Raw genomic sequence first — 26,827 nt, 5'->3', positions numbered from 1 at the left:
ACTGCACAAGCCAGATAAAGAGTTTCCAGTAATGTCTGGTACAAGCTAAGCAGAGAAATCAGTGCAAAAGACCCAGCCACAGAGAACAAGCCACTTCTCTGCTTTCTGAATTTTCCAGATGGTAGGTCAAATTTTTATATTATCATTTAACCAAAAATAATTGTAGGATTTGACAAGGAAGTTTTTATTCAGTTCACTTATGTGCTTCTTTATCTCAAAAAGTAATACTAGATTAGAATAGTGGATATGCTTCCATGATAGACAATGTTGGAACCAAAATAAAGATTTATTTTATAGTGAAGTGTATTTAGAAATGGATTTGGCCTCAGTTTTCTGGCATACAGTTTTACTAATAAGTGAGAGACACAGAAAACCTTTACTGAGCAATTGACTTATCAGAGTTTAATATATTTGTGTACTTTCTTCAAAATAGTTTTAAGAATACTGTGTATATCAATTCTAACATTTCCATATTTTGATATTGAAATTCCTAAATTTTACACTGTAACAAGTGTAGTTCTTAACTCTTGTGAATGTTAGTTCTGGAATAAGTACAGTTTTACTGTTTCTATTTTAACAGCCCATTTTCAGTCAGAATGGATTTTCTGGTTTGTTAAAAGAATGAAAATCACTTTCAAAAGGTATGTGGGTTTTATATCTTAGTAAACAAATCTCACACAACTTCTCTTTCACGGTATGTTTACATTGTAAAATCTGTTAAGCTTTTAAAAATAGAAATTGCAATAACGTTTCCAAGTTTTGTTAGCATGCAAAGTATGGTGCCTTTATAATGTTTGTCACTTTTATAAACAGTACTATAAACATTTTGTTGCCAAATACAATTTTGGAAAGAAAATCAGAAATATATTACTAAGACAGGTTAAGCCCTATAAAGTACTGCTTCTGCAACATACACAGTGGGATCCCAGTTCTTTCACCTTCCTTTGATATTGAATCATTAGAAGCCAGGTTTTGACATACTCAGGTAGTTATCCCAAGTTTTGGATCTACTGCTTTTTCAGCATCACACTGAAATTTTTATTCTGAGCTATAGGAAGAAAGAGATTTATGGAAAATGTCTCTGTATCTTTTTTCCCTCTTAATATTAGCAATCTAAATTTATGGTATACTGAGGACCCAAAAATATGTTTTGCGGGTTTCACATTAGACAAATGTAATAAAACAAACGTTCTAAATGATACTACAAAAGCAGAAAGTGCATAATTATTTCCAGAAATTATGGCCTTTGTTTCTCAGTGCTTCAAGCTATGGAAACTTCTTTTGACTATGGGACATGAGGTGTCTTACTGCCTTTGTTTTGTGCCTCAGAATACTCTTTTCATTTGACCTTAGGATCATGGACATATGGATGCCTTAATTTTGCTTTGTGCAGAGTAATGCCACAAGCTGTAAGGCACTATAGAACCAGTTCATCTCTTGATATTTTCTGTCTAGAACTGTAAACTCTGCTTCAGTTCATATTGAGGTAATCTGATGTTTGCTGCTGACTTTGGAAAATGCAAACAGAATCACATTGTTCTTTTAATTGCCTGATCTCTTTGTGTTTTCAGGGAACATTCCTTTTTAATTAGAGCCTCATATATTGTCTGTATTCATACACACAAACCCTAAACTCTACTTAAACTGCTGCCAGTACAAGGTAGCTTAAAAATGGAGGGAAAATCAATAAAGAAATCATCAAATTAGGGAGAATCCCAGCTCAAATATTTTACACTCTTTTGGTGCAGGCTGGTAGCAAGTATGGAGATAAGAAATTATAAATTTCTTACTCCTGAATCATTCTGGCACTTGTTAGAAAAGTTTTTGAGAGCAAGTAATTGGCTCCCTTCCTGGACAAAGCTGTATCTCAAAAACAGAGAAAGCACAGCTCCTCATAAGTTTCTCTTAATCACCAGCCTTCCATTTCTAGGGCTGCAATAGCACTGGCAATAAGGGACTCTCCAATATCTCTGCTAATGGTATTACTTGTGGTCAAATGCATAATAGACACATAAATTAAAATATAAAATGAGAAAGGACCTCATTTCAGACAGTCTCCAAACTTAGTCTATGAAACTGATTTTCCTTTAAAAATCAATTGTTTTACTTTTTGTCATCTTGCTGAGGTATCAGTTGCTTAAACAAAATAGCTCTAAAAAATAGTAGGGCAGTTAGTATAACTGCTGGTATACCTTGTTGGGGGCAAATAAGTTCCTGGAACAGAACCGAACACTTGCTGGGAAAAGGCTCTCAGCAGAGAAGGAATAGTCAGGGTATTTTTGGTCCATGGTAGTGTTAGAAATAATGCTCTGAGTTTTGTTGTGTGCTGTTTTGTGACATATCTTTCTCTCCTGAGGGTTTGTCCTGACCCAGGTCACTCATGAACCCTGTTCTTGGCCAGCTTATTAATTTCTTCCAGGGCAAAAGTCCTGATGTTTGTTATGTTCAAAAGTATCCTCTAAAAATCTGTTCACCTGGCCTAAAGTTTCCTTAGAATTAATGAAGTCAATAGACTTACACTTGCATGTGGTGCTTTTGTCCTGCTCTAATGAAAGCAAATAGCACTCCTCACACACATTGGCTGTTCACTCGCTTTCTGTAAAAGACATGGCATCAGCCCTGCTGTGACATTAATGCTGAGACTCTGCTTTTTTTGGTCTAAACCTCATCTTTTCTGTGATTTGTGAATATCCCTGCACCATACCTATGTTGAAATTCTCACACTTTTCTCTTCCAATACTAAGTTTTGTTATTATTTTTCACAGTTTTAGAATAGCCCTATGGATGTTATTAAACCTTCTAAAAGAAGAAACTTTCCAAATCAATAAAAAGCTGGTGACATTTGTGAAAGCTTAAAATTGAATCTGTTGTGAATTTCAGACTTGGCAAAAATGTAGGCCTTGATAAGGTCTGTCAATGTTTATTTAGTTTGGAAATCTTTGGCATTGAAATAAAATTTCCTTGCCATAAGTGTGATGATGGTACTTACGTTTCTTGCCTGTTTTTCACTACTTCTGCTCACTCTCTGTAAGATTAATTACAATTAATTTCTAACTTGATTTCTCTTGAAAGCTTGTCAATTATCTGTAGTATCGTGGGAGTGCTTCTTACTCATACACGATAATAGAATCCACCACTCTGTGATCTGCAGTGAAGGACAGCATTCAAGGGAAGGGTTTATTAATGGTAAGTAAAATGCTTACAGCTATGTAGTAAAGCTGGATTGCATGCCTACTGTCTCCTGATATATTCCTGGGTTAGATCAATCTAATGTCCATGATCAAATGATCAGTTTTTCTAATAAAGTGGTTTGCTGTGGAGTTCTTGAGCCACATCATGAGATGGGAATTACAAGAAGGTCCATATCAGTTAGACACAAATGAAAATATCAGTGAAGGATGGGATTTGCCCTAGAGGAGCTGTCACTGAAAACACCTCCATTTCCTTAGAAAGACAAAAAGGTGTTGTGCACCTAAGTAGTTGATTGGATGTAACCTTCCTTCAAAGCCTGGGTATATATTTTCTAACCCAGATAATATGTTCTTTTCTAAGTTGAGGTATAATTTTTCTGCACTTGACTATGAAGAGAATGCCAATGTACATATAGCTTCCTTAAAAAGAAAGAAGCAACCAAGTGAAAAGAGGCTTCTGCCTGAGACCTACAACCGCAGAGTAATTCCCCAACCCCTAAAGTCATAACAGTAGTTCCAATGGAAGATCAGCTATTGCACTGATAATAGAACAAAGAACATCTCCTCAAAGTTTCAAAACCACTGCTACACACCCACACACAGATACACTGTACAGAGCAGCTCACATGATGCAGTTTATCACTGCATGATACCATTTTCTGTTAGTCGATGTACATTAGTACAGTATTTTTGATGCAGTCAGAGTATATTCTAAGATACCAATGTTTTTCTTTCTGGTTTAGAAATATGCCGGGGTATGCAGATTTGATCTTCCTATCTACCTTCCTCTTGGTTTCCATGACAACTGAACCATGTAAGTCACATTTTAAAAATACTTTCTGATGAAGTTTGTTCTGTAGAAATGTGTAAGCTGTTTCCAAACTGGTAGTTTTAGTTTTAAACCTAAAATTACTGAGTTTATTTCAAGCTGCAAATTATGACTTAAAAACTTGGTGTGTTTTCTCTGTATACTAAAAAACAGCAAGTACTGTCTGTTTCTACAACATCAAGTCTAGGTTCTACTCTGCCACTTGACATCTCTGCAAACAGAAAGAAAAGGGTCTTTTTGAAAGAACTTGAGAGTAGCTGTTGCTCAAGGTCCCAGCCAGGCAATGTCTCCAAGAGCATGCTTAGATTGCCCTGAACAGGGCCTATGCATATGCGCCCTGCTGAATCAGGGGTTTAACTGGGTGCTCTGCTCAATAAAAATGCTCTTTAAAGTCCCAGATTTAGGGGTATTAACTGAAGAGTGCAATTTAACAACAATATTTCTCTGCATATGAGGGATGTTCAGAACAGTAAGTCTTTCTGGTGGGTCAGCTCTTCTGACTCAGCTCTATATTGCTGTCCAGTGACATAGTGTTACCCAGCGCTCATGTACTTCCATTCTCTAGCTGAGATGCTTATTTATCTGAAAAATTTTGTATGATATGATCTCTAAATATTTCCCCATATTGTCAATTTTACAATATGAATGCTAAGATTCAAACAAATTAGATTTATTAAGGTGCCAAATCCTGCCGAAGAATTTACCAAAATAATTTTCACTGAAGTAATTGAGTTTAGATGAGGCCTCTCTTTTTCCATGTCTTCCTCCTCCCTACTAATTTTCCCTAGAGAAAGCTGTATTTCCAATGTGTTTCACTTTTGGTGGGACAATGTTGCCTTTTCTGACACACCTGATATGTCCCACCATCTTTGCAAGGCTGATGGGTGGGAATGCTGTTAAAATGATGAGGCTGGGGGTATTCATACCTGATGTGGCTAATTTAGGGGCCTGAATTAGTAAGCAAGATGACACCTAATATCAGTGGAGGCGGACTGCTTCTTTAGAAAGAACCAAAGCAGAAGAATTCACCATGTAGAGAGGCTCACCATCTGATTTGTGCACCTATGTGTCTAAAGCCAAGTGGTGGCAATACTCTCAGAAAGTGTCAATTTTGATAGATACTCTCTATTTTGGTTACCTATTTGGTTGTTTGCTCTCATTTTCATGTTCCCTTATCTACTGCAGTTCCTCTGCCAATCTCCATCCTTATCCCATCACTATCCATGCTCATTTCCTCATCTTTCTCTTCTCAACATGCAATATAACTTTCGGATTAGTATTTCTTTTTTCAGTAGGCGTTTCACTGTTCAGGTGCCTGAGCACTCAAATGTTTGTCAAAATTGCTTGATTCAAGTTTCTCTGGATCAGTTTCAGTACTAAAAAATAGAAGTATATGCAGTTAAAAAAATTATTAAAGAATGTAGTGTTTTACTCCCAACTTGTTCCTCTTTTTTCTTATGTGTGAGCATGTGTGGTTTATTGTCCTAAACTTCTTATTTGTCTCTTATATATTTCTAGCATCTTTTCACTGTCCCACCTTCTCATCAAATTCTTCCTTTCAGTCTGTTATATTTCTTTCATTCCCCCCCCCCCATTTTCATGAACTTCAGAGAGAAGCTCTACTTTTGTGGTTTTTGTTTGGTTGGGTTTTTTTTCCCTAAGGATCTAATCTATAGACTTCCTCCATCTATGATTCTTTTCTTCCATGAAAAAAAAATCAATTTCCTTTTTCTGCCTTAAAAAACCAGAACAAAACCACTTATGTATTGTATAAATAATTATTCATGATATTGAGGTATGGAAAGCTAACTTCATAGTGCAGCATTAAAGACAGTATTTTTCTTTGTGTTTTAATTCCTCTTTTGAATAAAAACAGTATTTCAGGCTAAGATTTACATAAGAAGTTCATTGTAGGAAATCACTATTTTTTCAAATAAATCCTCATAGTTTTTAGCATGTGTCTGCTTAGAATCTAGAGATTTGTTTGTTTGTTTCAGTCTCATAGATGAATTACTATTTTTGCAAAAAAATTGCTCCATAATTCAAGATAAACAAAATCGAAAGAAAAAAATCTGGTGAGAATCTGGTCATCTCTGAAAGCCCAAGGAATGCAGAGGGACATGACCGGCCTGCTGATTCAGGAATGCCAAGTTCTCCTCTGACTCAGTGGGGCAAAGGTTTAATTCATCTAAAATTTTAATCTTTTGTTCATTTACAGTTGATCCAATGGAAGGTGAGGCTTTAGTTATAAAATGTCCCAAACGGAGTTCATCTGTGAAAGTCACCTGGTATCACATGGATACTAACAAAATAATTCCTGCAGAAAAGGAGGGATCACGAATATTTTCCTTAGAACGATTTCTTTGGTTTCTGCCAACTTCTAGAGAGGATTCCGGAAACTACACTTGTGTTACACATCTGTAAGTGCCACATTGAAAAATGAAAGGTGTAAGACTAGCAAGAAACACACACATTTCATTAACATCTTCTAATTATTATGTGGGGAAATGATGCCTTTTTCCCCATAACTTTTCATAAGTTTTCATCCTGCAATTGCTATTTTTATAACAGATCATTAAAATCAATCTGTGACTGAAGTAAAATAATCATCCACAGGTTTATAGAACAAGACTCACATTTTTAAAAAATATTTAATAAATTCTGTATATAAATACTATAATTGACATACCTTTATTCCATTTTTGAAGTTCAACAAATCGCACAAAGTCATTCAACGTGAGTGTGCAAGTGCATTCATACAAGCAAGGAGTATGTTTCCCAAGTCAGATTCGTTACCCAAATGACACTGAAAGAGGAAAAATTGTATGTCCTACCATTGATAACTATAAGAATGCTACTATCGTCCAGTGGTATAAGGTAAATAAACCCCCCAAGAGTGCCAGTGTAGATCAGAATACTGTGAAAAGCTACTTGCAACCAAATAAATTTTTCTTTTCCAGGACTGCAAACCTCTTCAGGGACAGAGATACTTCAAGCAAGAAAAATACATTTATATTGAGAACCCAACAAGGGAGGATGATGGTTATTATACTTGTCAGTTTATTTATACTCATAAAGGAAATGTGTTTAATGCATCAGCAACAAGAATTTTCATAAGTGAGGGTAAGGCAGTAATTTTGTAGCTTGCTAAGATAAAAAAGACTAATGTCAACTTACAGCAAAGGAAACCCCTTTTTTACATTAAAGAGAAAAGGACTTTCAGTTGGTTTATTTATCTTCTTAATTAAGCTTTAGATCAGCCTTTTAAGGTGAATTTTGTGGATGAAAATCCAAATGGACCAAGATGGGGTAAAGTCAGGCCTGGTCACGTTCAGCTTTTTACTGAGGACTCTGATTATGTTCTGTGGTTCATAGAGCTGTCTGGTAGCACTTATTTCTGAAATGAAGGATCTCCTCAGAGGGATGCCACAATGCTCTGCTTTCTATTTGTTTGAGGGGAGTAGAATTTGTAGCTAGTGAGGATCATCTGGTGATCATTAGATCACTGATGTGTTGATGTGGTGGTGGGAAACAGTTTTCCCCCTGCAGTTATAAAATGGTAAGACCCCAGGGGGTGGTGACCCTTGAAGTTTTGAAGTTTTAGCCAATGAGTGCTTCTGCAAAATATAAACATATCACAACCATAACGGAGGAGAAGGTAGTTGTAGTTTGGTAGTAGCCATGTTGTGAAAGCCACGAGGAGAAACAGCAGCAGCCCACTGGGGGCTGGCCCCCTCCCCAGCCCCTAGCTGGAGCTGCAGGGACTTGGAACAGCGTAATGCTGGGCTAAGTGCCTGTAGCTGAAAGCTAAAGGAGTTTTCTCCACCGTGAGTGAGCAGAGACAGAGCAGCGGCAGAAGCAGCATCCAGAGACTGTGGCTAAGAGCCAAAAGATAAGAAAGCAACAGTATGCAGCCAAGGAAGACTTAGAGTTGCTCGAGCCGAGATAGAGAGCCAGCAGAAGAGAGAGAGAGAGGAAGTTGGGGTAAGAACTGAATAAAACCCCCAAACTCCTTTGAGACCCCTCCTAGAAAGGAGGAAGATGATGGACTCTTACTTGAAAGAGCCTTGGAGTGCTACAGCACTGCAGAAAGGAGCTAAAGAGCTCCGAGAGGAATGCAGAGAGGGTGACCTTGGCTCCCCCCGCTGCTTGAGACAGAGCTCTGTAGGGAACTTGGATCCCCTGAAGATACAGACCATCACGAAGACCCCTGAGCTTCGTGGTATGACCGTGGTGAAACGGCCTTGTCTGGGTGAACGTAGCCCACGGAAGAAGACCCTCGCTTGAAAGACAAGTGGCCGAGGGGGCTTGGATTTCCCCCTCGTGTGTGCTGGCAGAAATCCAGCTATCAGCTGCTGCATGAGGAGAGGATAGATGACTGCTGCCCTAGAGAAACTGCTGCTCTGAGACTGGAAAGGATCTTTCCTTCTTCCCTCCTGGACTTTTATTTGGAGGGGAAAAGAGATTTGATCCATTGTAAATACTTGTGTCATGGTAGAGATAATTAAGACTGTATATAATGTATTGTAGTATTTATTTCTACAGTCATTATAATATATTCCCTTTCCCCCATTCTGAGTCTCATGTGGTTGTCTGGAAAACACATCATACACTGGGTTGAGATCTGGGAGGGGGCTTGGACCAGGGAATTGGATTTTGGAGTTCTCAAACCATGACAGTTGATAACCTATAACCCAATGCCTTTTGGTCCATCTTGACTATCTAACATTTATTTGATAGTAGGTTTGAAAAAATCTTTAGATTTGTCTTGGATGAGACAAAATGAACAAGATACATATAGAGACAGAAAACGAGTGGAGTTCAGCAATTACTGTGTCTTTGTGATTTTGAACATGGCCAACATGACTCTGGCATGTGGACTTTGGGGTGCCTCTAGGATGCAGTCTTCTCAGGGAGGATTTGTATTTGGATGTGGTCAGGGAATAGCACACAGACATCAACCCTTTCATGTTGCATCAACTTGCAAAACTTCAAAATGGGTTTTCAGTTCTGCAACCAGATCAGTAGCAAAACAGTCAGAAAGACCTTTCATTGAAGGGTGGTGGAGGGTTTGAGCTTGGCTTGTGTAGGGTTTTTTTGTTGTTGTTTTGTTTAGTTTTGGGGTTTTTTTTCAAAAACAAGTAATGTTCATTTGCTGTGGGGAGGCACCCAGCTTGTGGGCAGAATGCAGATTTGGAGTGTAGGAGCCTTTCTTGTAGTTTTTGCTGCTGTGCCCACATCTCAGTAGCAGAGTTTGTTCTAATTATTCTGAGCTGGACAAAAGGCAGATTTGAGCTGAGACCTAGTACAGTAACTTAGACGGTCTGGTGCCTTTCCTCCTATTCTGTGTAATACCATGTTGGTCTTCATGACACTTCTCTGCCTAATAAAATTATTATTGTTTGAATGTACTTCCACCAAAACTTCTCTGACTGGCCAGGAATATTGTTCTGCCTGGGTTATAATAAACATTTCTGGGTTTTATTTGGCATAAAATCATTCAAATTTACAAAAGCCTCTGTTACATTCAGGCAGATTTTGAAGTCAATCTGATTTTCTTTTGAAATCTTTGCAGAAAGAAGAGATTGCAACATAACGTGAAATATGAGCTGGGTCTGTCATGTCTGCTCCAGTTTTTGCTAAATTCAAAGTATAAAATGAAAACTTCTTTGAGGTTTTATCAGACCTTAAAATTAGTATGCTGATGAGTGGAGCTGTTAAGTTTTGTTAATAATACTGAATTATTATGTACATTCCTGTTGCCTTGCAAATCCATACTGATCCAGAGGACCTTCTGCCTCTGAATGCTGGCAGCTAAGAACTTAGCATATTCAGCTAGCTAGAGCTACCGGCTCTGTCCACACTTCTATTTTATTAGATTCAGTTAATGAAAATTAGAAACAGTTAGGATGGGTAAAGAGAACGGCTTTTCTGGTAGTCTGGGAAGCAGAGGCATAAATGAGTCCTGCAGATTTTTTTTAGGGTATATAGGTTATATGGGTTTCACGGATGTGCCTTGAGTTGGAAAAGTTTAATGAGGAAAACAATAGCAAACAATGCATTTGCAGTGTGAAATATGAGACAGTATAAAAGGCAAGAAAAGAAGAAAAAGGCATAAAGAGAAAAAATTCTGAAATATCTGAATGCCTAATTCAAATGGCTGGATGTAATTTGGACATGTCCATAGCAATTATTAGTGGGAATAAAAACCAAATATGTCAAAGAAAAAATAGTATTCCTTCTGGAAGACAATTATAGGAAATGGCATAAAGTTGTACTAAGGGAGGTTTAGATTGGATATAAGAAAAATTTTTCACTGAAAGGGTAGTCAGGCATTGGAATAGGCTGCCCAGGGAAATGATGGAATCACCATTCCTGGAACTATTCAAAAGGCGGGTAGATGTGGCACTTGGAGTTCACTTGGTGAACACAGTGGTGCTGGGTTAATGGTTGGACTTGATCTAAGAGGTCTTTTATATAACTTTAAGATTTTATGACTGCACCATTCTATGATGAGGAATGCTCAATGTCATGTAGACTGATGTAAAGAGAAGCAGTTGTGTGCAGCAACAAGAGATGCACAGACAGCACAGTCTTCAGAAGATGGGGGAAACACAAGAACATGGACAGGTAGCTGTGGGCTAGAGGGTTACCAGTTCAGATACTGCAAAAAAGTATACATTAGCTGTTTCATATAGTGGATATGAGTAATTTCTCCATTGTTGGAAGGAATCTCTGTATCTCTTGGAAAAAAAAAAAAAGCAGCTGAGAAAACAAAGCCTATAACTGCATTTGATTTTTTTTCCCCACTCAGCAGCTAAAACAGTACTTCAGAAACTAAATTTTTTCCTTGCTCTTTATGTACAAACTTAAAAATTAAATAAATGGGTAGAAAATACTGAAACTATTAACATCTACGTACTCCCCAGAAATATTTGGTTATAGAATTAAAATCAGATTTTTCCAACAGGCATGTGAAACACTGTTAGTTTGCAATTCTGTTTTGTGATCATAAAATATTAACTGTACAGATTACAGATGTTATCTTACAAAATGCATTTTAAACAACTTTCTAAGATGTGCTTTCTTTTCCTCTTTTATTTCTAAAGCAAAACACTCACCTCTACCTCCTCAAATCTTATTTCCAAAGAATAAAGAAGTAATAGAAGTGGAGCTTGGTGAGTGCAAACTTCAAATTGTTTTTAAATTAACATTTTGTTATGGCCTAGCAAATATGGGGATCTTCCAGAAGATTCTTATTTTTCATTACAGTTTTGCATCACAATGTTTACGAGATTTAATTCACTGCTAGCACAGTTGTGTGAAGTTAGAGATAACTGATGGGTTTTTTAGGTATGAAGTGTAGTTTAAGGGGATTTAAATAACCTCTTCTACTCTCACTAGGATAGACTAGGATTAGTCACACAGTGAATCATTACGTCTCAGCTGAAAGGGTGACAGCTTCCATCCACTTCAAAGAGGACTTCAGCTAAATCCCTTGAAACTGCTTGATGGTACCACTTAAAAGGGAAAGATGGACTGTTCTTGCAGTTAGATCTACTCCATGTTACTTTCAGTCCCCACGTGGAGACAGTGTCTCTGTCTCTGTTGAGGAGTGAAGGAGAGGAAGGGGCTGGTCGCTGGCCCTGAGACTGAGGAACACTGCCTCTCTCATGTCTGTGTTGGCTAGCATGGATCAGACCAGTCTGATCTATCAGGAAGATACTGGGAGGGCTGAAAGACAGGACCAAGGAGTGAACTTAGAAATAGCTGGTTGGAGAACCCATGAGGTAGAGCTTGCTCCCTCCCTCCATTTTGTTTAGGCCTGTAGATGTTCTCAGTGATTCACATTCATCTTGGGTAACTTGAACCATCATAGCAAGGTGTTTCTGGTAGGAGTGAGAGTTGTCTGGGATTTCTGTATAGTCAGTGCAGAAAAGTGGACCTCGCCAGCAAGTGACCAAACCCATCTGAAACCTAAATAGGTAATCCAGGATGCCTGTCTCCCAGGGCAAGTGGGGTGAAGCTGGGCCAGTGGGAGAAGGGATCACAATTACCACTCCACTGTTTCTGTCCTACAGCAAGACTGCTCTGGTAGCAAGTACTTCAGGGGCCCACAGCCCTCTTTGAGGTGCCACATGCTGTGGTTCATAAACTTACCATGTTGACTTGCATTACCGTTATTTTTTTCTCTTTCCCCCAGTTGTCTCCTCACATTATTAGATGTGAATTAGATCTATTCTCCAGGAAAAGCTTTCTCTAGTAAGATGGTCAGGGTATAGTGCACTGTGGGCTCTGTCTACCCATCTGGGACAATAAGTAATCTGGCACTGCTTACATGAAGCAAATTCACTTTACATATAAAACCCACTTGTTGTACTGGTACTATTGTCCCTTGTTTGCAAAAATGAAGGTAGTTCTCCATGCTCTCAAATACCAATTCATGATTTAATCATAAGATTTGATAATCTTATCTAAGTCCTGCTTAGATGCAGATTTACATGGAAACAATTTCACATGTTTTATTTATACCTTCTTTTAGTGCAATGGTGATGCTTACTTTGGAACAATTATTTCCTAATGACAAATATATAATAAATATTTTCCCATTTTAATTTTACTTGGACAGGTTTACTTTACTTTTGTCCAGCTTGTATAAAATCCAAGATAACACTCTGCACACAAGACTTATTCAAAATAATAAATACTAAAATTTAAATGTGTTATTGTCTATGTACATTTGTGTGTAAACCAGCATATACTTTCCATGTTTCTCAATAGCCAATTACATGTGTTACACATCACAAGTAAAATGTACATTGCCTTCATCATAATAAATATAAACAATTCCTTTTGTAATCCTTGGAGTCTTATTAGATCTTTTGTTAAATTTCATTTTACTAATTATTTTTGAGTCTTTTCCATGCATCATTTTGTCAGCAGTAGTTCAGAAAAATATGTCAAAATCATTAAGACAAAACTCACAAGTCATATGAAGATTTGTAGAAAAAGATGTTATGAGGAAAATAAAATTACATTTTTCATCAAGGAATGTTTACATCTCTCTGTGTCTTGATTAGGTGCTGCTTTGTCTCTGAAATGTCAGGCCCTCCTGGGGATTAAGAAACAGCCAATGTCTGCTGTCAGTTGGGATGTGAATAACATCCCAGCAAAACACTACGATTTTACAAGATTTCATGAAGAAACACATTTGTAAGTGCATATAACAGCATAATCTTTCCTCTATGCAAACTGTGCCTAGCCACTAAAACCAATGGTACCACCTCTTTCTCTCTCTGTTAGTTTTGAAGGACATGCGCAAGAATACTATGAAGAGACCACTTTGAATGTAACTGAAGTAAAAACGGAGGATCTGCAGTCAAATTTCACATGTATAGCATTGAACGCAATGCACAACACAAGAGTCACTGTGACGTTACAACTCAAAACACAATTTGAGGGTAAGATATTTAATTTTGATTTTTACACTTTGAACTCAGTTCGAAATATGTTGGTGAGTTTATTGTTTTGGTTGGTAAGAAAGTTTCTGCTAGTAAGAAAAACAGCCTGCTTCTTCCCCACATATTCAAGCCAGTGGCAAAATTCTCATGGCTGAAAGTCCTTGGGGTAAATTCTGTTGTGTGCGTGGGGCATTATTCAAACAGTATCAGCAAGAGATGAAATATACAGAACAGAGAGTGACTGTATCAGCCCTGTGATAAGAATATCCTGTTTCTAGGTTATTTCTCCACTGTGACAAACTGTTGCTTCTAGTGTGAAACCACGGCAGAAAATAGGCAAACTTTAAAAATAAGAGTTTCAGCTTTGATTTTGCCAGTTGCCAGTTGATTTGCCTTCTTTCCCATACTGTATCCACTGTAGTGCCTTTTTTTTGACTGACTGTTAAGTGACTAACTGCTTTGGAGTCTCTTTATCTTCTCTCTCTGAGAGAGATTCACTCTGTGCCACACAGAGGCATCAGTAGCACTTCCAAGGCCTTCCCTTGGTTTTGTTTCAGGAGTACCTGAAACAGAAGAAAAATCCAAGGCAGTAAATGGTGGGGACGGGAATGATCCTTAGCTCATATGGGAATTTTTTTTTTTTTAACAGGGATAGGCAGATCCCTAAGCACTGTTACCAGCACTCGTAGGTTAGATTCCTATGGCAGAAAATGCTATTTTGTCTGTGAAGGCACAAGGAGAAGCTGCTGTCAATGGTTTCCTTTCTTATCCCTTCAGATATGCTGAACCACCAAGAATCACAGAATGGTTTGGGTTGGAAGGGACTTTTAAAGATCATCTAGTTCCAACCTCCCTGCCACAGGCAGGGACATCTTTCACTAGACCAGGTTGCTCAAAGCTCCACCAGGGATGGGACATCCACAGCTTCTTTGGGCAACCTGTTCCAGTGCCTCACCACACTCTGAGTAAAGAAATTCTTCCTAATATCTAATCTAAACCTGCTCTCTTTTGTTGAGGACCTTAAGAATAAATGTCAAGGCCTTAAACAGGGATTATTTTTCTATAAGTGAATGGTGGGAAGAGTAAAATCAAGTGCATTGTGATCACAGGATGTGCACAGATCCATGTTTTGCAGTATTCTTGACTGCCCATAACTTTCTACAGGATCATGGCTTCCAGGACTAGACATTTTTCCTTGCCGTAGCCAAGGCTAGAAGGCACGTAGGTGAATTATAATAGCAGCATAGCACCACATCCTTCCAGAGGAAGGTGGCAGATGTTTTGGTTGGATAAGTGAGTGTGAGCATAGCATCACTCAAGGAAGCTGGAAGCACACCAGCTCTGCACTGAAGCATTTGAGCGTGGGAGGGTACTTGCAATGAGAGGAAAGGAAACTGAGTAACATGTTCTGCTCACTCTAGTTCAGCAATGCAACTCCTTTATTGGTCCTGTATTACAGACTAGACAAAGGAAAGAGTGTAACATATTCTGTATTCATCCAGTGAATCATTTAATCTGACTTCTGTTGTAGTCAAATCTTTGTTTTTTATCCATAAGTCTTCAGTAAATGTTCATGAAAGCTCTTGACTGTGATCTCCTTTTTGCTGCTGCCCTTTTTGTGTGGATACCTGTTCCTTTCTCCTTGTTGCTGCTATTGACAAGCTGTCTGCTTCTGCTCCTCAGCACTGTTGGTGTAAGCAATGATGCGTCCAGAAGTAACTGTGCTCTGCTTTAGTTTTCTTCACTCACTCCTCACACAGCTGAGCAATATTTATGCTAGAACAGTGACAGCTTCCCTCTGAAGATAATAAAAATGCTGACATTTGACAGTCTCTGCAGCTGTGTTCTTGCCTCCATTAGGAGGTGCTAATGTCCCTGCATCTTTTGGCTGCTGTTGCTGCTGCTACATTTAGAGGTTGCTTCTCCTTCTGCTGCGGAAGATTTCTCAATTTTTTTCTTATTCAACCCCTGCCTAGACTTTGATCACCCATAGTCAATATGGAACCCATCTTCCACACTATTTCCCATCCTTTCTGTCCCTTCTTTGGCTGAAGCTGTTTGGTATCTTCTGACTCCTTCACCAACACTTCATGAGTCATAATACCTCTTCACATCCCATTTCCTACAGATCTTTCAGTACTGTACCTTTTTAGTGCCACAGATGGTGAGTATTCCAGATTTTACATTCTCTTTCTGCCATGAGACATGTCTACTCATATGCTCTGAAACTGTCTGTGTCACTGCAGTAGTGTGCCTCTGGTCACTAAGGCTAATAAATTTGTGACAACTTTTAATTCCCTTTTCTTCCACGTTTCATGGCAAAGACAAAGCTAGTCTTGCTGCACACCTGGCAAGAGACAGCAACTCTACCTGCCAGACTACTCTCAGTTGCCCTCTGCAGCTGCTTGGTATCTCTTACGCTGAAAGATGCCACCTCTCAAGAACGAGGAAATTAATCATCTACACTGTTCATGTCAGTTCAGGTCATTGATAACTGCAATGGATGAATGCTCACAAAAGTATCTCTGCTGGTGGAGGGAGGGAAGCTGTTAGCTCCTGAGACAGAGGCAATGACAAGTAATTGCAGAAACAGTGAATGTGTTATCTCTTTCTACCAGCAAGGACAGGAACATCCCTTCAGCATCCCTTTTAACCTGTCTGCTAGGGAAATATGGACTTTCTGAATATCTTTCAACTCCTTCCCTCTTTATTAATATATAAGCTATCACTGCTTTTTAGTTCATTATCTTGATTCAGGACTTGTTAAATAACCGGAGGTGGCTTTTCATGTATCTGACCCACAAGTATCATCTTATTTCTCCCTGAGCATTCCTCAGTTCTTATTCAGGAGGAAGTATAAAATGCCCAGAGGACCACAAATCATACTGGCACGAACCCTCTTCTCTGGAAAACACCAGAAATTCCAGTCATTCAAAGCAGAGATAAAGGTCAGCCCAAAGCATCAGCTCTGTTCTTCCTCAAAGATACTTAATGCTGAACCTAACCTTTTGACTCATATTTGGGGGACTGATGTGGACAGGAATTCCAGACCCAGATCTCTGCCTTTACTGTCTGGAAGTGCATCCATCTTAGAAGTTAGAGAAGTTAGAAAAAACTGCTCTGAAGTTCATCAGGAAATCCTTCAAAAGTTGCTTTCTGGCTTGTTTTCTCTGGCCTCTCCAATATTGTTTCTTGTGAGCTGATAGTTCTGTATTCCCATTGCTCTTGAATATAAATAGAAGACAGCCTACTCATGATCTGTCTGCCACTAAATGATGCAGCAAAGTCAAATGGAACAACAGGATCTATTCAACTTTGTTCAGGGACTTGTGGCACTTGCTCCCATTGTCCTGAAGAGAGCTGATTTATTCCAGAGAAATGAGAGGCTAAGCCGGTCCTGCTGGGAATTGAACTTCGTCTTCCAGGAAGACCTCTGTGGAATTCTTGTCTAATGCTTTACAAGTTGCATAAGCACAGGAAATTTATCACTTCTTTTCCAGCCTTGGTCTAATCAGTACAAAACCAAACATAAACAGTTTTTTAGGTTCATAATTGCAGAAGTTGTTGTTGGAACCTGTTTCTTCTATAGATGCTTATAGAGACATGCATTACAACAGTAGTAGTAATGTTGTGATAGGCACTGTCAACAAATGAATCAATAAGAAACAGTGTCGAGTTCTGATGCTTGGGTCATCCTCACCAGGCAGTGTCAGGAGTTTCCTCATTTTGTGAGTGTGTGTGTAATTGACCAGGAAAATGGATCAAATAATAAAATTTGAAGGTGTTGACAAAGACAAGATTCCTTCATAGGTATCATGTGGCACTGTGAAAAATACAAAACAGTCAAACTTCACCATAAAAGGAACTGTTTTCTTACTCACTTCAATCTTATCAGAAGGTGTTTTCCTCAAATCTAGTTCTGGTGAGGTAAGCTTCATCACAAGCCTGATGTTTCCTTCTCCCTTTAAATGGCAAAGAAAAAATGTAAAGAGTGTGAAAATAGTGATAGATTTACCTCACATCCTACCAGAGAAAAGGGAAAATGTACTTCTAAATTGTTCATTTCTATACCTTTTCAGCAGAATTTCTCTGGCACTAATATTTTTATGTTTCCTCTATAAGTACAACTCAATACACTGTAATTTCAGTGATCTGAACCACAGACAGTCCCCAGAGCAGTTATATCATTACAACTATAGGATGGTGAGTTGTCCTGTTAGGCACAAATAATTATGTAAAGGCAGTGGACTGTGAATGGAAATCTCTTAATGGATTTAGTTGTGAGAGAAAAAATGTACACAGGACTGCTCTGAGTCTACATGTTACAACCAAGTGAAGAAGACCTTGGTATCTTTTTCATTGGCTTAGGAACAGATTTCTATGACACAATTGCCATTAATCTTCCCTGCAATGGAATAATGAATCCTTTTTGTGTAACTGCTGTAGAAAGCTTTTGATATTTTAATTTCAATCTTGGCCATCTGGAATTCATAGTTTTTTCAATACTGAATCCTGGTGAATTCCGTACATCCAGGACATAGGTCAAGAGTATCTTCTTCAGCTTTGTGACTGTAATAGTCTGTAGATTAAGATTCTCTTTCTAGTTTGAAGTGAGTATGAAATGACCTTGCTTCTACCTCACCTTGTCTCCTGCTATAGTAGAACTAGATGTTATCTAGAGGATGCAGATATCTAGATTGACTTCTGCTCCATGAATCACAGAACATGAGGAAAAATGGACTGTTGCAAAAATGTGTCTAACTGGGTTATGATAGAAATGCAGCTCTCTTCTAGAAGAGTGTTAATCACAATCATGTCCTAGACTAGCACAGAGTTGGTGATTGCCTTCTTTATAGAATCATAAATTTATAGAATGGTTTGGGTTGGAACGGACTTTTAAAGGTTATCTAGGCCTAACACCTCAGCCATTGGCAGGACACCTTCCACAGTTTCTCTGGGCAATGTGTTCCAGTGTTTTACCACCCTAAATGTAAAAATTTCTTTCTTATATCTAGTCTGAATCTATCCTTGATAAGTCTTCATCTCTGAGATGAAGGTGGTGAGATTCAAGAGCTCTTCCATGAGAGAAGCTGGAACTAAAGTGGGTGGCTACTTTCTTTCTGATTTTTTCTTACTCATCATTGCTATTTTATACTCCTTGACCCTCTTTAAAGGAAAAGGTAGGAGAGAACATCGTCTGACTTTAGCATAGTTTATTTTATTTTTACGACCAAGATATGTTCTGTTTTCCTTCTTGTTTAGTGTACTTAGTTCTTACATCGCAGATTTCATTACAGGCACATCATGCTTCCTTGTACCCTGTTTGTGCAATCATGCCAGAAGCCTTGTCCTTTTGTGGACACTTAACGGTTTTCATGTATAGGCTTAGATGTCTTAAAAAATGTTTGAACATTGTTCCTGGTTGTGTTATTAACACTTTTACAAAGTTACAAAATACTTAAACGTCATTGTCATCTGTGGTATTTAGTATAAGTAGGTCTGGATTCAACAAAGTAAATGCTAATTATCTACTACATAATGTGCTTCTAGTTTAGGGGTCTCTGTGTTGGCTACACAAACTGGGGAAGGAAAAAGCTTTGTCATCTCTGTTTTGAGCTCCTTAAAGCTATAACAGAAGGCTAAATTTTCAGCACACAGGTTAACTTCTTTATGGCTAACAATGTATCCCTCTACTTTGCAGTGGTTCTTTGTAATGTCCTCTTGATCACAGGATCTCTAGTTCTGCTAGTTGCAATAGCAGTCTCAGTTATACTTTATCAGTCCTTCCGAGCTGATATCGTCCTATTGTATCGGGAGATATTTCAGCCCTACTCCGTCAAGGACGGTGAGTAAGATTTGAGAAACAAAGTTTAAAAAAAGGAAATGAGAAATCACACTAAAATTAATTTATTTGATATTTGCTAACTCATATGACACCTTAGCCTGATCCTTTGCTTTCTTAAGCCTTTAGTTAAGAAATCATACATAGCTCTGGAAATTCCCTTGTTTCCTGGGTTCTGCAGTGATATATTACATAAAAGAGCGATTCAATCCTGGTTTCATAGTTATTTAAACTGAAAGTATTTGCCAGAAAACATTGAATGACTTTGAAAATGCAATTTATGGTGCTATTAACTGTACTTGTTATGTGTTCTCTAAAGCAGAGGAACAAACCTGCTGGCTAATGTGTTAAAGACGTGTTAGAGCAACACAATTTTTATAAGTCAAAAAGAAAGATAAGAATATTGTGTAAGACATTTTTGGGAGGAATACATCCCATCCAGTATTATGGGTGGACTTCAGCTCAAGATCAAGACATCTAAATTTAGTTGCATGCAATGAAGGTGCACACATGCAAGTTTTCATCATGGACAAGAACACTGTGCTGTGTTCAGCTGTGTAGCTGTAAGCAGATAGTCCATTGGAGCTACCTTAGGACTTAAACAAGACTTGAAGCCCTCTGCAGTGGCAGCTGAAGGGCAAGCAGGGCTTAATGACATGATGTGGTACATGTTTTTAAGAGACCAAATCCAGTTCCTTACCAATAAAATCAACAGAGCTAACTAGGCACTGGGATCGTGCACCTGTGATCTAAACACTTCCAGGGACAGTGACTCCACCAACACCCTGGGCAGTCCATTCCAGTATCTAATCACCTTTTCTGTGAAGAAATTCTTCCTAATATGCAATCTAAACCTCCCATGGTATAGCTTAAGACTATGTCCTCTTGTCCCATTGCCGGTTGCCTGGGAGAAGAGACTGACCCCCACCTGGCTAAAACCTCCTTTCAGGTAGCTGTAGAGAGCGATACAAGGTCACCCCTGAGCCTCCTCCTCTCCAGGCTAAACAACCCCAACTCCCTCAGCTGCTCCTCATAGGATCTATTGTTAGGACAGTTTGAGCAAGAACGTCAGACAGGAACAAAAGAAAGGATCTCCACTGGAAAGAAAGAAATTACACATTTGGGATTAGAATAAAAATGCTGTAATGGAAAATGTATTTGAGAGAAATAAATATTTAAATAAATAAATAAACAACAGCTAAATAAATATTTAACTTTGTACTTGATTCTGACTATAAGACTTCTTAATGGAGCTTTTCACTCAGAAGTATGATATCTTGTGGTAATGATGAGTAATATCTTCAAGATGGAAGAATTTAAGTCCTGAGAGACAAAGTCTATTAACAGCCCATTGTATCACTGAAATAACAAATGCTGAGCTTCATCTCTATTTCGTGCTAATACGCGTTGCTCAATTGAAATCTTACTCTATATACCCTGGGATTCATCCTTCACAATACAAAGTTCAGGTTCTCCAAAGGTACAAACACACAGGACATAACAACTGAGCATGGAAAACAAATGTGCACAGTCTCTAATTTCCAAACATGCACCCGATGATATACATTATTCAGATAGGCAGGAGCTTCCTCTTAGATCTATTTCAAAGACTGATATTTTTATTTCTCTCCTAGTTTTTGCAATAGACAGCTCTAATTCATGCCAACACAATACAGTTTCCTCTTGTTTTGCCTTACAGATGGGAAGATACATGATGCATATGTTATCTACCCCAAAAACCACACCAATGAAGCTAATTTTGTGGAATACTTTGTTTATGAAATCATGCCAGATATTCTAGAAAATAAATGTGGATATAAATTGTGTATTTATGGGAGAGATATATATCCTGGAGAAGGTAAGTTTCAGGTCTGATAATGCACTAAATGACTTGTCAAGCATGAGCAAACTGTGGTTCTAGTCTCTTTTAGGTGTCTGGGAGGTCACTTTAAATTCCTGAGCTTGATGTTCATCTCTTCAGCAGCTGCGTGTTTGCTCTTTCAGGCAGGGTGACACAAAGGCATCCTGTGCTTACCAGCGTGCTAAGAAAAGCAAGCTACAGGGAAGGGGTACAAATTGTTTATCATCTTGAAATATGCAGGGAATGTGACCCCAACTGTGACTCTTTCAAACATACACCTGCTCTTTGGATAGTGTAACTGCACAGCCATTGTCTGGGCAAAGCTACAATGAAACCACTTAAGAGTAGGATTGGCTGTCTCAACACAAGGAAGATGAGAAAACCACAAACTGAGTTGAGGAAATACCTTTGCTGTTATCACTCAGGGGTTTTCAACCTGTTATGAGGGCGTTAGAGTCACAGGAAGTTCAGCTTCTGTTCACTGACATGACCTACTTTCTGTTCACACAATTCCCAGCATTGATTCAGAAGAGAGTTGGTATGCTTTATTTCCACTTCCTTGTCTTACAGGATGAAATCATGTTAATTAAACTGTGCTAATTTCCATATGGACACCTTTACACTATTTTGTATGTCTGCTGTCACCTAGTTGCTATCTGCTCTCCTCCAGAGCTGATTTGTCTGTTTATCTTGTGCTCTGGTTATTCTGTGGAGCAGATCTTCTCTCCTTGTCAGTAAGCAGGCACAAGGCCTAAGCTGGCATATTTTCTGTTACACATTTCTGAAGTCATCTGCAGTGGGCCAGGTGTCATTCATCTGTCCTGAGTTGAGACTGGGATCTTTGATGTTCTTCTCTGCTGGAGAGTTGTGAGAGGGCTGCCTGGCCTTGAGAAAAAACTCTGCAACACAAATGTAAAAAAGAGCTGCAAAAGTTGCTGAGCCAGATCGTTCCCAGATCCAGCACAAGGAGATAAGAGTAACTCACAAAACTGTCAATGACAAAAACTTACACCACCTCTTCAGGAGACTTGGGACAGTTTAATATTTTCTTCTGCGATACTACTCTAAACCTGTGGTTTATGGATGGAAATCATGAAAGAAACTGAGCATGGCATACAACTGAGGTTAAAACTGTGGAACTTAGAAGGGCTCTAAGAAGTTGGATGAAAACAAACACATTTTCACTTAGTGAAGGCATGAATGGAAGCCTGTAACCCAGGAGTGACAGACAGAAGACTCAACAAGCCAGCCTGGGACAGTGAGTAACTTTTGTTTGGTCTGATTTAATCAAAAATCTAAAAATGCCACAAGTGTTGACCACTGTTCTTCTTTTTTTCTTCTTGCCTACTTTTCCAGCCTTTGCCTTTTCTCTTTCTTATCCACTTTGATGCCCAAAAAATGTTTTCACTTGAGTGGAAAAGCTGTTTCTAATCTACCTGCCACTGAGAGCACTTAAAAGTTCTCTGTTTCCGGGAAGATGGACTTTACACATATGCTCCCCACTCTTGTTTATCTTTTGATCTTGAGCCTTTCATTATCTGGTTCACAAATCCAAAACCTTACAATTAAAACATTCTAAGCAAAGATAAACAGGAAATGCCTCTTTGAGTTATTGTGATCCTTCCTGAACACGCATCATAGTTTTTCATATTTTTCTTTGTAAAACTCCATTGTAAAACTTTTTTTCCTATTTCTAGGAAAAAAAAATAAAATTGCAGTGAGTATATAAAACAGAATTAATTTTCCAAGAAATGCTTATGATTCTTGGTTTCAGAGCAAATCTTTGTTACTTGAACCTTGTGTTCTTCCAGTAAAAGGGAAAGTTATACAGAATGATTCAAGTGATAAACAGCACTGATAGCTGTTGGACTCCTATTATGCCTCCTTAAACTAGCATTCGTTTTATTTCCTGGTCTTACCAATTAATGGCATTTTCTACAACCTAGCAGTGACCTGAAGAGTTGCAAATGCAAGTACTAGCCAACAAACCAGGAGTTTTCACCAACATTACCTCTACTCCATTATTCTCATGGTCTCATTTTCCTGCCAATTGCATCCTTTGCTGCAGAATCTAGCAAAGCACTGCTGGAGCCACTGTATCTGTAATACAAGAAACCATGATCAAATATCAGAGGAATGACTGTACTTCACTGGAGCAATGTTCTGTGTAGCCAAGTGTTCTATCTTCAGCTGTGGCCATGGGCAAAGGACTGGAAAAGGCTTTGAGAACCAGATAAGCTTATGTTATACTTCCACTAACGTACTCTCCTAGCTGGACTTCAGATGCTTGATTTTTTCTGTAATGGTTGTGATGTATTTTTCTCTCACAATATTTTCTGTCAGTTTCTGAACTCACATAAACTTCTAAAATTCATAGAACAGGCTGCAATGAATCCTTCAGTTAAAGTATTTGCATCATGCAGCCCCATCTTTCCTCTTGCCACAAGTATAACATCAGAAATCCAAATGGAGAAATGAATATCTCCTCAGGTCCATCGTCTTTCAGTCCTGAGCACAATGGACTGCACCTCAAAACTGAGAAAGGTTTTGGTTTTTTTTAATTGTTGTTATTATGGGAACTAAACCTATGGCAGTAACTCCTTAGCTTCATTTTTCTCACCTTCCAAGGTATCTATTCTCCTAACAACAGGAAAACTTAATGAAAAAGAAGAAAATTAAAAGAGTCTGAACTGGTAAACATCATAGAAAGGCAAATTGTTTTCACAAAATGGTCCCAGAGCCAAGAAAGAGAATGGAGAAGTCATTGAAAGAGTTTTCTTCCTGAAAAAGTAAGGAGCTGGGCCTCTCTGAGACTGAGAAGACCCTTGCAGCGGGCTGGCAGCCCCCAGCAAAGGAAAAGAGGATGCGTATGGAGCTGTCTGGTGATGTCTGCTTATCAGTTGGCTTCTTAAATAATTGTTACATTGAATTTCTTCATCTGGGCTCCCACTGCCTTTCTTTTGGCCCAGCATCATATGCTCCCACCAAAACAACTCCAGCTTTCATTCTACAGACCACAGGAATCTCTTATAACTGAGATGAGAGTTTCACTGGACAAGCATTCATTTGCAGTCTTCCTCCCATAGACATCCCAGCAGGTCATTAAGAAAAAGCAGCTCCTGGAGGCTTGATGTGGAGTTTTCTGAGCTGATCCAGAATTTTCTCCCATAACACGCTGGCTCTTGAGTTTCCTAGGTTCAACACATCCAACATCATAGTCACAGTTCCATTGATCAGGTCTGTCTAACATGGTAGTGGGAAATCTAAACACCCTCAGTTGTGCTGTCATACGAATGCCCTGCAAGTCTGGATCCACCCCTGCAAGGTGAACACCAACCCGACGCAGAGATTAGTGTATAACTTAGCATGCTATAACTCAGGAGAATTAACACTTTCCCTGCCTGTAAAGAAGCTTCTTAGAAGCAAGTCACCCTAAAGTCTCCAATTTACTTGTTTTCATGGGTAAGTATTGCAAGATCAGTCTCTAAAGCACTGAACTTGATAGAACATGATTCCTTACATGGATACTGTTTACCAAGCACAAATTTGATGTAATCCAAATCTACAGAATTTGACTCTAGGTCATTAGACTATAATTCCTAAAAATTCTTAAGAGCAGTGAAAATATTAATGTTACAACCAAAGAGAACATTTGAAAGGAAAGTTTTGTGTTTTGGGGTTTTTTTGCTTGTTTTGCTTTTCTCTTCTCTCTGCTTCCCCCTTTGGTTGGTTGTTGGGTTTTTCTTTGGGGGGGGGGGCAAGGCCTTCTTCTAATAAATAAACTGTACCAGACTGAAGTGAGATGGAAGTTATTTTTGGTTAAAAAGCAATGAAAATGAAGTGCCCAAACACAAAAGGGTTCTAAAAGAAATATCAGGGTCTCATAACTTTCTTGTACATTGCTAGATACAGCCAGTGCAATTGAGAAAAGGGTGCAGAGGAGCAGACGGCTGATCATCCTTCTAACACACCAGCTGATTAATTGTAAAGAACCCACTTATGATCAACACATTGCTTTATACAATGCCCTCATTCAAAATGACACAAAGGTGATCCTTCTGGAAATGGAGAGAATCGGGACTTATGGGAAGCTTCAGGAATCTCTTAGGTTTCTTATTAAGCAGCAAGGTACTATCAAATGGAAAGAGCAGCACACTGTGCACCCACAGTCACCCAATTCTAAGTTCTGGAAACAGGTGAGGTACCATATGCCACTGACACTCAAATCCTCACACTCAGCTAACACTGGGTGAACAGTCTGTGGAAATACTGCTGGACTCTCAGGATGGGCTGCAACTCTTTTTCCTTTCAGAAGGTACATGATTTTACAATCTGGAAGTCTGACTATACTTTTGAACTTCTTTTGAGCTTTTCTCGAGCTTTTTTCAGTCCTTCAACTGAATAATGATAAGGTAAATTGATAGAAGAGGTCTAGGGAACTGAGACAAGTTTTTATAGGTATGAGAGTTCTGTGAAGAACTAATTCTAGATCATGTGGAGTATTTTGCTTGAAGCTAAATGTACTTATATTCTTTCTTTATATAGTTGTACATATAACAGAAAGTTATTATTGTGAATAGGTGAATGCCTTCCAGGTTTACTTCACCTTTCTAATGCAGTTGATCAAACCTAAATGCTTTCTGTATTATTTGATTAGAAAGTATAATGTGTATTATGCCACTAGAAAATATAATGTTATGCTTTTGTTACCTTTTTTTTGCCACATTTCTTTTTGATTCAATAGTGATACTCAAACCATGAAATTTTAGTTTTCCTTAGTATGGATGCCTCACTAAAGGCTCTTTTGAGACTGATGTGAATACAGCATTAAAAAAATGCAGTGTTAAGGGAAATAAATACACTGATATATTTATATGCAATTTTTTATATTTTATATATATATTAAAATCAATTTAACGCAAAGAGGAAATTTAAAATCTTTCAAATACAGTAGGCCATGCTGTTACTGTTATTATTACTCTTGGGAACACGATGTGACTCTTGGGGATGGTCCTGTGCAGGGTCAGGATTTGAATTCGATGATGCTTGTGGGTCCCTTCCAATTCAGCATATTCTGTGACTCTGTGATTCTATGATCTCCATACAGAAATAACATTTTAAAATTTAGGGTGGTGTTTTGGACACTGATAGCATTCCTTCAAGGTACTGAGAAAATAGACTGTATTTTTAATAACAAGAAATATCCACTTTTTTTCCCCCCTGCTTTGAACTCATGCCTAGTTATACTTTCTTCTGATAGGGAATACCCTCAGATTCAAAGATCAGAGCCAAATCTCCTCCTAGTTCATGGGAGTATGAACAAAATGTGTTCTAGTAAAGATATCCCTGCAAACTTTAATCTTTTTAGCTTTTTAAAACCAGGAAATTTCTTACTGTCAAAGAAAGCTTTGTTTTCAGCTTCAGATTTGCTACAGAACAGACTTAAAAAGTGAAAATTTGATGCAGAACACCTATTGTTACAAAGTCCAGGATTACAGAACAGGCAAGTTCTTTCCTTTTACTGTTTTTACTAAATGTGGACCTTCAGACTTATGGATAGCTATTTGGAGTAGAAAAAATGTGCATGCAATAAATGTACAGATATTTTTCAACATTATAATAAAAGATCTATGGCAAATTAAA

General features: G+C 38.4%; 1 protein-coding gene across 2 annotated transcripts; it reads left to right on the top strand.

Moving 5' to 3' along the window:
• The first annotated feature begins 18 nt into the window (after positions 1 to 18).
• IL1RL1 (interleukin 1 receptor like 1) lies at positions 19 to 26,827 on the top strand. 2 transcript variants are annotated; one of them, XM_032679349.1, is made up of 13 exons: positions 29 to 121; positions 581 to 641; positions 3,073 to 3,186; positions 3,935 to 4,005; positions 6,239 to 6,440; positions 6,729 to 6,897; positions 6,981 to 7,143; positions 11,130 to 11,198; positions 13,101 to 13,233; positions 13,324 to 13,481; positions 19,183 to 19,326; positions 21,023 to 21,181; positions 25,091 to 26,827. In XM_032679349.1, the coding sequence occupies exons 4-13, from the start codon at positions 3,939 to 3,941 to the stop codon at positions 25,435 to 25,437; spliced, it is 1,611 nt and encodes a 536-aa protein (XP_032535240.1). In that variant the 5' UTR covers positions 29 to 121; positions 581 to 641; positions 3,073 to 3,186; positions 3,935 to 3,938; the 3' UTR covers positions 25,438 to 26,827. The 2 variants fall into 2 exon arrangements, with proteins under 2 accessions (XP_032535241.1, XP_032535240.1); XM_032679350.1 differs by lacking the exon at positions 581 to 641 and having other exon boundaries at positions 19 to 121.

The sequence above is a fragment of the Chiroxiphia lanceolata genome, chromosome 2 (genome assembly GCF_009829145.1).
Source record: "Chiroxiphia lanceolata isolate bChiLan1 chromosome 2, bChiLan1.pri, whole genome shotgun sequence".
Lineage (NCBI taxonomy): Eukaryota > Metazoa > Chordata > Aves > Passeriformes > Pipridae > Chiroxiphia > Chiroxiphia lanceolata.
The sequence above is the reverse complement of the archived record's forward strand: the minus strand, read 5'-3'. Positions and strand labels throughout refer to the sequence as shown.